The following is a 16,553-nucleotide window of genomic DNA, read 5'->3' on the forward strand; positions in this document are numbered from 1 at the left end:
GATGTTTTCGTGGCCGGGAAAATCACACGTGACACGCTGCTGACCGTGAGCTGTTATAAAGAGGGCAGACGCGTGCGTCTACTTTAGTGAACAGAACCTGCATATGTTGCGAGTAACAGGTAATACAGTTGTAAATAATATTCTGTTTACGGCACAGAGTGAACGTTTGGGAGCCGCACGCAAAGTATGAACAAGCGCTTAGCAGTCAAAATGAAACCAAAAGTGTGCACTTCATTTCAATGATCATATCGCATTATGATTACGGCAAGCATTTGAAATGTTTTTTCTTTCATAGTGAACCCACAGTTGTGCATGAAAATAAATGTTTACAGTGTCAGTATACCTACTCTAGCCTATATATTGTTGAATATAATCTGATAATGGCAAATGTCTGATTTTACCAGTTAATAAATTTGTCTAACATGACAGATTGCAAGCATATATCTCAAACATAATAATTCAACATCATAATTAGAATAGAATTACTTATAAAAGACCTACACATAATATTATTATCAATGTTGTGCCATATGTTTGTTTTTACCATACCTTTATTTCACATATACAGAATCGTGAGAAAATCGGGATCTTTATTTGAAGTAAAAAAATCGCGATTCTCATTTTAGCCAGAATCGTGCAGCTCTAGCTTCAGTGTATAAACTCTGTACAGATGATGTTCTGAATGCTCCTAAACCAAGCCGTAATCCTTGATGGTGTACTGTATTAAGCATCTGTTTTATACAAGTTCCTGGCAGAATCATAAATTATACTCCCTTAGTCCAAACGGGATCGAATGAGAACTCGATAAAGACGCAAATGTACAGTTATTTGTGCTTAACAAACGCAATTAATTATTTATAGACTAATTAATGTCTGTGCGTAAAGGTTTCCCTATCCAAGAACGAAAGTGAAAATAGATCCATTATCTCTCATTCTCATGCAGTAGAGACTGTTAAAAAACTGTTAACTGTTTGCTAGTGAAATGCTCAGTTTTTCCACTTAGACTTACTTTACGTCCTGTAAATAGCGAATGTGCTCTTAAAGGGAATGGGAGATGAGACTCTAATTGGTTTATTTTCAAAACACACCTTTAACTCATTAAGAAAATAAACTCAACTCTTTTTACCATGCGCCACAACGCAAGGCAGATTTCCCGTCCTTAAATTAGCAAAAATGCATTCTGACATGCCCTGAAAGCGTTTGCGCCCTGCGCTTTGGGCATGGACCGTCAAAATAGAGCCCTATGACTTAATTAAATTGAGGCAACGAGTTTACTCAATTAATTTAGTTCAGTCGACTTATTAGGGTGTTCAGTGTGGAGTTGTTTAATGATCCTCTACTAAGATTTTGAATGTGTTTTATTTTTTTTTTAAGGCTGTGACTGAAGTCAGCTATAGTTTTGTGTTTCTCTTCAGTAAAGCAGGTGTTCATCATTATTGTTCAATCAACACTTAATCACTTAATTAACTCATTACTTCAACTCAAGTGGAGTAAGTTCACAGTACTCATATAGATTAGTTTTTTAACTCAAATGGTTTGTTGCTATTGGTGTCCTCAAATGGTTTGAGTTTCCTTAACTTTTTAGGTTTTACAGTATAACACTTTAGTTTACAACTCGCAAAGTACTGCGTAAGTACAGTGAAATATTGGTGTACTTTTCTGTAAGTATAATATAAGTATAAATAACGTATCTGTAGGTATAAGGGAACAAATTGTAATGCTTGGGTAATAAGGGGATAACAACCAAATATTTAAAACAAAAAGTACCACATACGTATATTGAATTTACTGTGTACTTTTCTATAATGTGCAAAGGAACAAACTATAATGTTTGGGTAATAAGGGGGTAACAAAAAGATATTGAACACGCAAAGAATCGAATAAGAATATTGACTTCAAGGTATACTTTTCCGTTAGTATTGCATACATATAAAGAATATATACAACAGGGGTGACAACCTTATCCAACCTTTTCTCAACCTCCAATATTGACTCTGATGGTGATGTGATCCCATGGATCTTGCATCTTGCTGCTCTGCATTATATATATATATATATATATATATATATATATATATATATATATATATATATATATATATATATATATATATATATATTAGTGCTGTCAAAATTGCGTTAACGCATGCAATTAATTTGATATAATTAACGCGTAAAAAAAATTTATGCAATTAATGTAGTTGCAGTGTTAATGTGTTTTTTTTTTTTACTTCCTGTTGTGGTGGACATGTTCAACATGCAAAGAAACATACATAAGGCCAAGAAAGCACTTTTTAAAGGCAAGTTTCAGTATAAAAGAATTAATGTCGCATCACCAGGCTATCCAGAGCGATCATGCGTGTTGAATCTGAAGGGAGTGAGCAATGTATCAGTAGGGTCGTGTGCACGCGAGACGTACCTGAAGAGCGGTGGGGGTGAGTTGCGGGCAACGAACCTGAAGAGCGGTGGGGGCAGGGGCGGACTGGCCATCGGGAGCACCGGGACATTTCCTGGTGGTCTGATGGTCAATCTGGCCTGCCGCTGTGCCATCGATTCCCCCACCTTGACATGCCATAGGCTGCTTGCAGCTTGATGGACACCATAAACCACGAATTAGGTGATCGCTATTACGATAAAGTCCAATCATTTCAGTGACGTACTGCCTGATTAGCTATTTGCATAGAATTTATGATACCAGCTACAACTTCAGTCAGGCAAAAAACACGGAATGTAAACAGAAAGGAGGAGCAGAGAGGGCGTGCATGAAAAGAATAAAAGCCCTGGCCATAGAAGCAGAAAAATGCAACAAAATCACAACTAGGTTTGCGACCAAGGGAGCAGGGGGCTATTCCATAAACAAAGCTTACAGAAAAAGCCAGGCTTATTTTGGTAAGTCAGGTTTATTAATGGCGGATTCTGTTTCGTAAATCAAATTTACGATAGTTTAAACTTAGTTACCCTGGCAACTTATGCTGGGAAACTAGCCTAGGCAGGCTAACTCTCAGGCTAAGTCTTAAGTTCAAGCTTAATCAAAGTAATGGTAACATTCACCTGCATAAACTGATGCCATTTTAATTCACTTAACCTCTTAATAATGATTAAAACTTTATAGTCACTTAATAGCAAAAAAAAAATAAAATTATATATATATATATATATATATATATATATATATATATATATATATATATATATACTTAATTCGAACAAATACTTGATAAATGATTTGTATTTGGGAGCAAGAAAAACATTATATCAAAAAGCAGCGTTTCCTCATGAGACCACAGTGCATGCCCGCGTGAGTGAGTGAGTGAGTGAGTGAGTGAGTGAGAGAGAGAGAGAGAGAGAGAGAGAGAGAGAGAGAGACGCTCAGTCAGAAGTCGGAGGGCGCTTCTCCACAGCAACAGACAGAAGGCTCGGCTGAGCGAAAAAAATACGTCACTGCATCATTATTTTTGTTAAATAGATTTTTGTGCCTTAATTGGGTTCCAAAGGCAGTTTATAAACTTGTAGCGGAGTTGAAGCGGAGTTTGATCGGACGTCTGACGTCTGCAACCGGGTGCTCTGTTTATGCAACGTTAGCTCTGTTAGCGTGGTAATTTAGACAATAGACTGGTGACAGAGTAACGTTAACGTTTGTTTATAAAGGTTAAAACGATGTTTTTGCAGTTGTGTCGAATAGTATGCACCTATGGGAGTTATATAGTACGTCTACATTACTGTCTTTTGCAGACAGCAAGATATATGCTATAGGCTAGTTAACCTTAGCATAGCTTCCCGTCACTTTTTATTAACTTGAAACTCCTCAAATACATTTGGGCACTATGAAAAAATGAGACTGCTGCTGAGCCATTTCTTGGTCCTCCACCAGTCAAAAGGAAAAAAAAAACCTTCATGTTCTGTGTGGAAGCATTTTACAGTCAGTGGTGCTGCAGATGAAACAAAGTAATACTGTATAATGTTTACAAAAGTGAAATCAGCAGAGGCAGAGATATTAAACATCTGTCAACATCTTCTATCCATAATCATTCATTCATTTCTTTTCGGCTAAATCCCTTTATCAATCTGTGGTTGCCACAATGGAATGAACCACCAATTTATCCAGCATATGTTTTAAGCAGTGGCTGCCCTTCCAGCTACTACCAAGCAGTGGGAAACATCCATACACTCTCTTTCACACACATACAATAGGGACAATTTAGCTTACCCAATTCACCTGTATTGCATGTGTTTGGACTGTGGGGGAAACCGGAGCACCCGGAGGAAACCCACGCCAACATGGGGAGAACCCAGTCGGGGCTCAAACCAGCAACCTTCTTGCTGTCAGGCGACAGTGCTACTCACTGTGCCACCACGCAACCTTCTATGTAATGTATTATCACATGCACTAAAAGCATCCTCAACTGATACTGTCTGTGAACCCCCCACAAGCATCAATCCCCTCAATCAGCCCAGCTATGTTCTGCTAAATCCTCCACAAGCACCAAACCATCAACACAGCCACATTCTGCCCCAGCAAGTCAGTTTCAAACATAAAAAAAAAACTTTGTGTCTTTTTTGTGGCAGGCAGATGACAAAAGCAGGGCTGTATCTTTTAGTATTATATAGAATACTTTTGTTCTGCCAGATCCCCCAGGCAGGGTTTATTTAGATTTATTTAGTTAATTTTAGTTTTTGGAATTCTGTCCATTGGAAAGAAGTTCTTTCAGAAGAAGAACAGTTTTTTGAAGTATTATTTGTTTTTATTTTTATTCAGTGTCCTTCAACAAGAACGGTGGTGGTGGGGTTCATAATATTCACAATGGTATTTTATTAGTTGTTGGTTTAACCATGGATGAGATAATGGCTTCTATGTTATTATCTTTTCAATGAGGTTTCTTGTCACATGTTCAAAAACCACAGCCAATATTGCATATCTATAATTTTTATAATGGGTATAATTAAACAATACTTTCACTATAACGTAAATTAGAAGTGTAATAGAAAAAATATATATTTTCGCGTGATTTTGAATTTTACTCGAATACAAATACAAATACAAATACCGGCTGCTCCGCACATCCCTAATATATATATATATATATATATATATATATATATATATATATATATATATATATATATACTCCAAACTTTGCATTGGTACTGAATAATCATCCTGTAGAAAATATTAATTTAAAAGAGAAATCTGTGAATAATAAGATATATAAGCGTTAATTTCAATAGTTTATTAATCATTTACTAACTCATTCTGAATGATCCTAAAAACCCTCAACTACTCTTACATACAACTGGTTTGTAAATAATGTGATACTTAATTTAGTAATGAAAAATTAATCATTTACTAAGTATGAAAATACAATAATTAAGCACATTTTAAATGTGGTTATAAGTCAAGAATAGAGCATTTGTATAATGAATTCACTATTTGCTAATGCTTAATAAATGATTTATAGTGTGTAGTTATTATAAAGTGTTACCAGAAAATCTTTTCTAAATGTAGAACTTAATACATTGGTATGCATTGAAATACATGATGAATACTCTTGACACATGAAAGTGTAAAGCTTACAGCTCACAACAAATGTGGAAGGTTATTGCGACAATTATTATTGTCATATTTAACAAATCGTTTACTGCTGATTTGATGTAATTTTGCTCACATGCATAATTGAATATTAATCAGATGATGTCATACGCTGCTGTGCTGTCAGCCAATCGTTGCATTGCTGATCATGCTTTTGAGGATCGATAGATCTGTCCATCACAACACACACAGCGATCTCAGATCAGTTTATGCAGACATTTTAATCTGATTCACAAACTTGTTTGAAGAACCAAATTAGCCAGAGATCAGTTATCAAGTTTAAAAGATCAAGGATCTGCCAAATCATCTTAGATCATTTAAGCGAGGTACGAAGAACGGACCCTGGAGACAAAAAAAAAAAAAAATGACACTGACATATTTTAAGACATCTTACTACAAGTAATTTTGAGTTGAGACAGCTTAAATATGCAACTTAATCTTGACTAGCCTTAAACCTTGTTTGTGAAACCGGGGGTAAATCTCTCAAAATCTCAGCAGAGGATCAATAAACACACAACAGCATCAGCAGCTTCACTGCTTATCTTTTTTACTGTCAGAAGTCTTCAAATGTCCCTCATCACATCTATTAAGAGTGAAAAAGAAAACGAAAACGTAGAAGCAGTTTGTTACAGATCCTGGTTAATTAAAATTTTGTTTTGTTGATCTTATTTAGTCAGTGACTTTTAATGTTGTATAATAATGGCACTGTGGTGTTAATTACGCCGATGACTCATTTAGAGTCAACAGTGCATTTGTTAGGTTTTGCAAACACAGTGAACGTCAGAGACACTAAAAATAGACAGACAACAAGAATCAGCATATACATCTCAAGTATATGCTGATATATGCTATATGCTGACAAGTGTTGTATGATTCTCCCAACATGCACTGCAGCATGAAATGTGTTACCATCATTGAGCAGCATACGATGATTCTCAGTTACTCAGACAATAAAAGTGGTTTCAATACCTAAACCCTGATATATAAATACTTTACTTTGCAGAACCACTTGATTTCTATTAACAACTCAGGAAAATCTACACCATAGCATAATCACTGTTCTATATTAAAATCATTAACAAACTAGAAAGTAAAAAAATTACAGAAGTTGATATATTGTAGAAAACATGTAAGAAAGCTTATTCTAATATCAGCTATTTGGCATATTTAATTATAAACAAAGTGTTTCTCCACAGGTCAATACTTTGGTCAAGAGCTTCAGTTTCCTAAGTTGACTAATGGAACAGTAGGGCAAAGCGTGAAGCTCACCCCTAATAACACCCCACCATCAACACAGATTGGTATAATTACATGGCATTTTGGAATAAATCAAATAATGTCAGGACCTCCTGATGAACCCTTCATAGCTCCAGATTATCGAGGAAAAGTCAATTTTGACAAAAACACTCTTGCTCTGGAGCTCTATAACCTGATACTGGAGGATTCTGGATCTTACATTCTGGATGTGATTCCTACTAGTGGAAGTCAACTTAGAGGAGAAACTACACTACAGGTGTTCGGTAAGTATGTTGATAATACTGGCTTAAATGTGTAATTGAACATACAGTAAATTTACCTAAATTACTGTAATAATGAAATGAGTTCTTCAAGCTACAAGACAGCAAAATCCTCTGAGTAAAATTTATTTGTGTCTATGGCAGCTGCCCCTGCTATGCAAAGATTTTACCTTGAAGCTGTGGACACACTGGACTTTTTTGCCCCATAGACTTCCATTCATACGTATGCAAATGCTGCATACCTGAAATACAAGATCGCACAAGTTTCAAGTTTCGCAGTCAATTGCATTGCAAAGTTCAAGCTTGGTGAACTCTGACTTGCGAAATTGCATCATTTGGCTGTGTGAGACCAGTCGAAGCTCAAATCTGACCTCTCTGTACAGAAATTTAAAATATGGAGCAATCGCTCACTTTTTTAGCATCTAATCATTGTTTATTCACCCCCCTTTTTGCAGCACTGTAGGACAAAATTTTGCATGCTCAAACTCTACACTGTTAAAAATTGTCCAGTTAAAAAACAGTAAGTAACCGGCAGCATTGTTGCCAGCAAATTAACAGCATCCAGCTGTTGGCTCTGTAAATTAATAGTAAAATGCTGGCAGCTGCAGTTGCCAGCAATGTACTGTTATTTTACAGTGTTTTACGGTAACTGCCATTTTAGAGTATGTTGCTGTAACAATACCTTAACTACATTGATATACACAATACTCATCTTTATTTGCTTCTAAGCATATTTATAATGATAACTTCATTTATCATTAATTTTCTTTCAGCTTAGTCTCTTTATTAATGAGGGGTCACCACTTTGGAATGAACCGCCAACTTATCCAGCATATGTTTTACGGAGCGGAGGCTCTTCTAGCTGCAACCAAACACTGGGAAAAACCCACACACTCTTATTCAAACACACACATACACTACGGCCTGCAAAACTTGCCTGGTCTGGGGCAGATTAACAGAAAGGCTAAGTCTTAAGTTCAAGCTTAATCAAACTATTGTTAATGTTCGCCTCGCCTGCCATAATTTGATGCCACTTTATTTCACTTAACCTCTTAATAATAATTAAAACTTTATAATCACTTAATAGTAAATATATATATATATATATTGTAAGAATCAGCTCTTTGGTTTAAATCATGTTTAAACTTTGGGGATTCGAATCAAAGATTCGAACATGATTCACATAGAATTATTTAAAGCTTACACTTAACTTTAGTATTTGTCCAGCAAATAGAACGTTTAGTGTAAAGCAATTCTGTATTATATTATTACGTGGCCAACAATAACAATATAAAAACAGTATCTAATTATTTAATAAGCAAGGTAGCAGTATCTGAAGCTGAGGCATTAACTTATAAAGCACACAACACACCAACACGGATCTTAAAGCGAAACAAAAGTTTATTGCTACTCTATAACACAAAGTACTAATCTACGTAAAACAAACAAACGCACATACATACACACACGCACAAGCAGTTTGAGGAGAGTTTTGACTGAGTGGATTTAACTTCTAGCCTTTGCTAAGTTCTTAGCATTGCAACCTGAGAGAAACCATAAAAGCAGAGAATTTCGCTATTCTTTACTACTTAAACATAATTCACACCAGAGTCAGCAATGGATAGAAACCTTGTTTGTGCTACTTGCGTTCTGATGTAATTTGGTTTCCTCGACTGGTCCAAAGGGAAATCCCGGCGAAGCTGATTGGTCAGCGTAGCAACTTCAGTGACGTGATGGAATTCCCTTGTCGGTGAAGAGGGGTTTCCTTAGTCGGTTGCTAGGGATACGGATGTTGGACAAGGCGGCGTTCGAAGTCCTTCCTGGGTTCCTGTAGTTATGATGAGTTTCGGAGTTTGGATGTGTTGACCCGATGGCTTGTTGTTGAAGCGGTTGCACAAGCAGATCGGGGGTCGAGCCGGCAGCAAGTGAAGGTCGCGGTCTGCTCCGTGATGTAACGAGGCTTCCGGCGAGGCGATGTAACGGCCACAGCACGAGAAGAGCGACGTCCGGGCAGCGACGGCGGTGACAACTGGCAAAGATGACCGGCAAAAGACGACGATGAAATTTCTTTGTTCAAAGTTTTATAGGCTTTGGTAGAGGCTGGGTCTACACAATGCTTGTCCAATCAGATAAGGTGCGGGGTGGAGTCACACCCCAATTCTGCCCTCTAGGAGGCCGGGTTGACACCTGGTGTGGGTGCTGCTTTGATAGCATAGTGGTTAAAATAAAGTCTTATAACGTCAACACTTTTCATAGTATGGTTTCTTCATATAAACCAATGCATTTAAAATGTTCCTAGCTTTCAATCGATACCAAACAAAGTATTTCACAAACATTCTGTAGATTTCATTTGTCACTGAGGGCTATTACTCAAGAACTATCTATAACAGTTTTGTTAAACACATGGAACATGTACACACAAAAACCTACAGAAACATAAAGTAAACATACATTACTCAAATAAACTGTTTTACTTAAATGTCCATTAAACTTTGGAAGCGTTTCTGATCGCTTCTGTGTCTGCCTGAGAATGTGTATTCCTTGCAGACGCCAAAGGACAAGCGAACCAAAAGGTACTTCTCAAAAACCGGTTTGGTGGGTTTTTGATTGTAGAGCCTCTTATTGTTTTAGGGTGTAGAGTTAATTAACACGCAACTGTGATGTTGACTGGCTAGGTATCCTGTGGATTTGCCTTTTGCTGGGTGCCTGTGGATTGCTTTGAAAATGAAATCAATCTCAGACTCGTAGGCACCAACCAATCTTTTAAGGATAACATGGTCTGTGGCTTGACTCACTACATCCCCCATTTGGATGGTGATGTTCCTGGCATGAACATCGGCAGACACTGGAACAAGAGGCATAGGTAGAGAGAGAACAGACACACAAGACACAAACCACATTTCCATTCCATAGACTGAGTTCTGGTGCAGGTTTTAGCTTAAATTGTTCGTGTTAGGAACACAAGGTGTAGTGTAACATTGCCTGAAATAATTCAAATTTAGTTATTTAGCTAGTTTACTTCATTGCAAGTATGGAGTGGCGCTAGCTTCAACTTAAATAAGCAATAATTCTGCAGCAATTGACACTAATTTGGGAGAAGGAGTCAATCCTACTTTTAGGCCCTATGCATGAATTTGCAGGAGTTCCCTGTAGAGGGGACTGGAACTGCAAATTAGTTAGGGAGAGAGAGAGAAAGGAAATGAAGGGGCACAGTGATGCAACAAAACAAGGTAGGTTAAAAACCAGCAAAACAGTGTTGCAAATGTGGAGTGGATCCTCTCTACTAGAAGTTGTTCTAGCAGTGCTGTAGAGGAGAAAGTATTAGTGTTGTGTTTAACTAGGTGTTTCCCTAAAATGTCAAAGGTTATGTTAGTGTGAAGAGGGTAGAACAGTTGATCTGTGTCAAGTTGTGGTCCTCCCCCATTTGTTGTTCAATGATGATGGAGCTGTCAAATGTTCATCTAGTAATGGAGGTACCGGAGTTTGGCATGGGTCAGGAAGGGTTTCAGGACTGAACTGAGGTTTGTCGGAGGAGTGGCAGACGACCAGAACGGCACTTTTGGAAACCTGAGGGCTTTCATCTGCAAGTGTTTATTGGTTCAGGTGATTGTTGCTTCTCCGCTCGGCGACTAGTCAGGCTGAATCTGCTTTTTCCTTTTCCCGTTTCCTGTCCTCTTCTATGCATTTGAGAAACTCTTTCATCATCAATTTCACCAGTTCTTGAGGGTTAAATCCCGGTGGGGCATTTTCCTCTTGCTGGGATTGAGTCTGAGCGTTGTCAGGGTGGAAGTTTTTGGAGTACCTTCGTTGACTCCTTGGACTTGATGATCCAGGGTTTTGATGTCTTCCCTTAGATGGTGACCAGCTTTTGTTTGACCCCCATTGGTTTCTTTCCCGGTGGTGTTCAGGTGAGCGTTGTTGTCCATGCGGTCCATGCCAGTGACTGTTCCTTTGTTTAGGTCTTGTGTCATCGTAGGAGTTCCGTTGTCTATTGGACGAAGACGCATTCCACGCTGGGGATGGTGGTCTCACGCTGTTTGAGCGTTGGGCACCCTCTAGTGCCAGTTCTGGATGGGTGTTAAAGTCAAAAACTGTGGCAGTTTTAGTGTTTTTCTCTAACACCATCTTTTGTTTGTCGTGGGCTTTCTGTGTCAAATCTCGCAATTGCTGGATGCTCATTGTTCGTGGGCATGCGAGTACTCCGAGATGTTGGCTTACTGCAGGATGGAGGTTTCTCAGGAAGAGAATCTTAAAGTTCAGGTCTTCTTCCATATTCGGTTCGTTGCGAGTTCCGAAAAAGGCTTGCCTGAGTCGGTTGTAGTAAGCATGTGGGGACTCGTTGCGAGCTTGTTTTGTCTCCAGAGCACCTAACAGTCCTTGATCTGATTCAGGGTTTGCAAACTCTCTGATGAGGGCTTCTTGGAGCAAGCGATAATCATTCTTTACCCGAGCCGGTTGTCGGTCCAGGAAGCTGCGCACCTCAGTGCTGGATGTGGCTCGAAGCAAATACAGTCTTTCTTTATCAGAGACATTGGGTCTCATTTCCAGATGGAAATCAATGTCTTGCAAATAAGCGTGGACCTCCAAACCACCTGACACACTTGGAGTAAACTTGCCAATGTTTCTGGCCAGCTTGTCAAGGTCTTTAAGGTCCAGACTGTATGACGATCTGTGACTGGCTATCACAGGCTCTCGTCGCTGTGGGGTAAGGTAAGGCTCTTCAGAAGGTGTTGGCGAAGATCTTCGGCATGGTTTCTCACCTCTTTCAATAGGTGAGAGCTCAGGGACAGGGGATCCTGTCCTGATTGGCAGGGGCGAGGCTGGTGCACATCTTGTCTTTGGAGGTTCATAGCGCAGTGCATAGGCATGCCTGAGTTCACTGGCGGACTCCTCTTTGATGTCATCCACTTCCTGCATTAGTCTGTCGATCTCATGTCTTGCTTCGCTCAGGTGAGTTTCAAGGGCTTTGATTCTGGCCTTCTTGTCTCTTAAGTCCACCTTCGCTTCCTTCAGTAGCTGTTCAGCGTAATTTAGCTTGTTAGCGACGTCAGCGTGGTCTGCCCTGGCTTGTTCTCTTTCTTCTGTGATGGCTGTTAAAGCTTCTTGTAGTTTGTCGATCTCCTCTGTGGTACCTTCATCCACCTCACTTGGTTGTTCCAGACGTTCCTGAGCCTCTAGCTCTAGCTGCTCGATGCGGGCTTGCAGGCGTGTCAGCTTGTGTTGGAGTTGGGAGGCGTGTCTGTCACTCAATTTGAGGGTGGCTATGAGTGTGTGACTCAAAGTACCAGTGATTTTGGCCAGCTCCTTGTGGTTGAAGCTTTGACTTGGGTCTTGCTTCATGATGCTGTCTATGTTCTCATCCAATTGGTTTTGCGTCAGGGGCTGCAGTGTTTCGGCAGCTTTAGGGAGGAGACTGCCTGTTACAACGCTCAGCCACGTTTCCAGGTCCTTCCAGTGGCCAACAGGATCTTTGGAGTGAGCCATGTTTTGCGGCGGGGGGAGGACTTAGGATTTTAACTGACACAGACCTTGAAGAGAGATAGAGAGGAGAAAGAAAAGAAAAAGAAGGTAGAACAATGCAAACAGAAAAGGAGAAATGTTAATGTGCAATGTTAAGTGTGTTCTAATGTTGAGTTAAGTGTGGTTCTCTGGAACTGTGGCCCTCTGGTGGGTACGCGTGTCTAACTGGTAGTCTCTGTGGAAAGAGTCAGTAGCACAGACACAGTGAGAGAACAAAGAAAACAAAAGTGATAAGGAGACTAAGGAGTAGGGTGAAAATCTGTAGTTTCCACTTTCCTAGTGAGAGGGTTCCTTTAGCTTTTGTTAAATAAAAGAATAAGATTTCTAAATACCAGGACTGAAGTGGCTATTAACTTTCCTCTGAAGTGACAGAAAGTAGGACAACAATAACAGTATTGGCTTATGAATAGGATTGACTCCGTACACCAAATAAATTGTTTCTGGATGCGTGTTTAGAATTGGATCTAACGACGCCTATCCTCTTGTTGACCTGATGAGTGAGAAAGGAGGGGTGAGATCAGACAATTTCAACAATTAAAAGTGTTCAAGTGTCCCAAACATCTATTAAATGTTTCTAAAATTCTCTGCTTTTTGACTCTCACAAGCACAATCCTTAAACCAGCATCATTAGTCTAGTTAAAAGAAGATAGTAAGTAAAGAGAGAGAACAAAGGAGTTAGTTTTCTCTTAGCATTAGGTGTAATTAAGGATGTCAAAACAATGGCACTGTTGAGTTGATACTTCAAGAAGTGTTGGTTTTATAGTGTTATATAGTAACCGCTTAGCCTACGTAGTAGAAAAATGTAATTTTCCTTTTGAAGTTGGCTAATTGGAGGGCTACTGTTCTAAGACTAGGCTCAATGATGGCTTAGGTTGGTACCATTACAGCTCACTGGGCTGCACTGTCCAATTGCATCAATGAAGCAGCAGGGGGAGCACTGTCTGTAAGCAGGCTTAAAATAAACTAAATTTAATAGACTAAATTCAATTTTGAATTGAACTTAACTTTAAATCTGAAACGTGGTAATAACTTTTATAAGTTATCTTTAAAATTGATAAGAACACTTATGACTAAATTTTATTAAAAATTGTTGTTAAAATGATAGAGCCATGCATAAATGAACCATTAATGAAATTAAAATTTCAAAACAATGAAGTTGGTTAGAGTAACATTTAATGCAGTTTATCATCAAATTAAACAATCATAATTAATATAATCAAGGAGTCTTATCCGTATAAATCAACAGTCATAGGAAATGGGTGTTCCTAGATGTTGATGAATGGAAAAAGTATTTATACTTGAATAGGTCAGAGAGCATTAATTTATAGTCATGAAAACAAAACTATAATTCATCACTAATAAAACCAACAGCTTATGTGAGTTTAAACTGATTAAATTCAACAGGCCAAGTACAGCAGGAAAAACAAAAATTAAATAAAATAATAGTGATTAAACTCAGCAGTTAGATCGTGCACACTTTTATTAACTTTGCGTTTGTAAACTTTTCCAAGGTGAGTAAAGAGAAACAACTTAGATGCAAGAGTTATTTCAAACATCAGCCATTCAATGCATTAAAGACCACTAAATGCTACGTGCTATCTATTAGCCTTCGCTGCTACTGGAAATGCATAGACTTCAATGCAAACGCGTTAGCGTTAGTTTAGCTTAGCTTCACGCTATGCTCTTTGTTTACAATTCAAGCTGGCGCTGGCGGACTGCACATGCGCGCTTGAATGTAATACCGGCAAGTCTCTCTGTACTTCCGGACCAAGGTTGCTGCTATGGCAACGGCCACAAAGTGGAATAATAGCAAATTTCACAGTATCACTTGAGATGACGGCGCATCTCACACTGTTCAAACAAAAAGCACTAGTTAGATTTTATATCTTAACAGTACTGAATGATTCTCAACTCATGAAAGTGAGACAAAATTAATCAACAGGATTTCTGAGATTAATACAAATCGTGACAGAGATATGGGGGATCTCAGCACTCTGTGTTAAGTCTGTTTAGACTGCAAACACAACCGTGGATTCAAACCACAATTTTAATTGATCAATTTTAAAACTTCTCCTATAAACTACGCTAACTTAGGCAGCTCTCTCTGAGCTCCGCGTTTTAAATAATTTACTTAGTATTAGCAAATTATAGGGCAACAAGAATTTAGTTAGCTATGCTAAATCAGTTACCAGGAGAAAACACAGCTGAGTTTCCATCCGGGAATCGCGGCGTACGAAATCATACTGTGAAGGCCTTATATAACGTTATGAGATAAGCACAAAGGAATACGCTTTGTCTTTCTCTACATGCGCTTTAGAGCGGCTTACAGTGTGTCTCGGCGGACAACTTAAATGAAGTTTTACTTTCTTAACAACACTAAATGCAGTCAAGCAATAAAACAAATGGTACCACAATGAAATTGTGCAGTAACAAAACTTCTGTTCTTTCTTATCTATTCTTTCCGGACAAAAATAGAAAAGATTAACAACGTGATTTCTGGGTTTTGTGCTTTAAAAGTTAGATCTGCGTGCCCGAATCATTCTCCACCACTATGTAAGAATCAGCTCTTTGGTTTAAATCATGTTTAAACTTTGGGGATTCGAATCAAAGATTCGAACATGATTCACATAGAATTATTTAAAGCTTACACTTAACTTTAGTATTTGTCCAGCAAATAGAACGTTTAGTGTAAAGCAATTCTGTATTATATTATTACGTGGCCAACAATAACAATATAAAAACAGTATCTAATTATTTAATAAGCAAGGTAGCAGTATCTGAAGCTGAGGCATTAACTTATAAAGCACACAACACACCAACACGGATCTTAAAGCGAAACAAAAGTTTATTGCTACTCTATAACACAAAGTACTAATCTACGTAAAACAAACAAACGCACATACATACACACACGCACAAGCAGTTTGAGGAGAGTTTTGACTGAGTGGATTTAACTTCTAGCCTTTGCTAAGTTCTTAGCATTGCAACCTGAGAGAAACCATAAAAGCAGAGAATTTCGCTATTCTTTACTACTTAAACATAATTCACACCAGAGTCAGCAATGGATAGAAACCTTGTTTGTGCTACTTGCGTTCTGATGTAATTTGGTTTCCTCGACTGGTCCAAAGGGAAATCCCGGCGAAGCTGATTGGTCAGCGTAGCAACTTCAGTGACGTGATGGAATTCCCTTGTCGGTGAAGAGGGGTTTCCTTAGTCGGTTGCTAGGGATACGGATGTTGGACAAGGCGGCGTTCGAAGTCCTTCCTGGGTTCCTGTAGTTATGATGAGTTTCGGAGTTTGGATGTGTTGACCCGATGGCTTGTTGTTGAAGCGGTTGCACAAGCAGATCGGGGGTCGAGCCGGCAGCAAGTGAAGGTCGCGGTCTGCTCCGTGATGTAACGAGGCTTCCGGCGAGGCGATGTAACGGCCACAGCACGAGAAGAGCGACGTCCGGGCAGCGACGGCGGTGACAACTGGCAAAGATGACCGGCAAAAGACGACGATGAAATTTCTTTGTTCAAAGTTTTATAGGCTTTGGTAGAGGCTGGGTCTACACAATGCTTGTCCAATCAGATAAGGTGCGGGGTGGAGTCACACCCCAATTCTGCCCTCTAGGAGGCCGGGTTGACACCTGGTGTGGGTGCTGCTTTGATAGCATAGTGGTTAAAATAAAGTCTTATAACGTCAACACTTTTCATAGTATGGTTTCTTCATATAAACCAATGCATTTAAAATGTTCCTAGCTTTCAATCGATACCAAACAAAGTATTTCACAAACATTCTGTAGATTTCATTTGTCACTGAGGGCTATTACTCAAGAACTATCTATAACAGTTTTGTTAAACACATGGAACATGTACACACAAAAACCTACAGAAACATAAAGTAAACATACATTACTCAAATAAACTGTTTTACTTAAATGTCCA

At 38.8% G+C, this 16,553-nt stretch overlaps 2 protein-coding genes across 6 annotated transcripts in view; one reads left to right on the forward strand and one right to left on the reverse strand.

Moving 5' to 3' along the window:
* Nucleotides 1-16,553, forward strand: part of si:dkey-250k15.7 — an 82,755-nt gene that overhangs the window by 29,623 nt on the left and 36,579 nt on the right. For 3 of the 5 annotated variants that reach the window (XR_012392030.1, XM_073925893.1, XM_073925894.1), the window contains exon 2: nt 6,784-7,107. The exons of the other annotated variants lie outside the window; for them this stretch is intronic. Coding sequence is in view for 2 of the 3 variants with exons in the window: in XM_073925893.1 (XP_073781994.1) it covers nt 6,784-7,107 (324 nt within the window). In the remaining variant the exon portion in view is untranslated. The remainder of the gene's footprint in view (nt 1-6,783; nt 7,108-16,553) is intronic. 5 annotated transcript variants of the gene reach the window in all.
* LOC141378174 (uncharacterized) lies at nt 8,488-16,125 on the reverse strand. The gene is made up of 2 exons (XM_073925891.1): nt 15,698-16,125; nt 8,488-13,114 (listed from the first exon to the last, which is right to left on the reverse strand). Exon 2 carries the CDS (start codon nt 12,586-12,588, stop codon nt 10,738-10,740), a length of 1,851 nt encoding a protein of 616 aa, XP_073781992.1. The 5' UTR covers nt 12,589-13,114; nt 15,698-16,125; the 3' UTR covers nt 8,488-10,737.

This window comes from Danio rerio, chromosome 16, assembly GCF_049306965.1.
Source record: "Danio rerio strain Tuebingen ecotype United States chromosome 16, GRCz12tu, whole genome shotgun sequence".
In the NCBI taxonomy this organism is placed as follows: domain Eukaryota; kingdom Metazoa; phylum Chordata; class Actinopteri; order Cypriniformes; family Danionidae; genus Danio; species Danio rerio.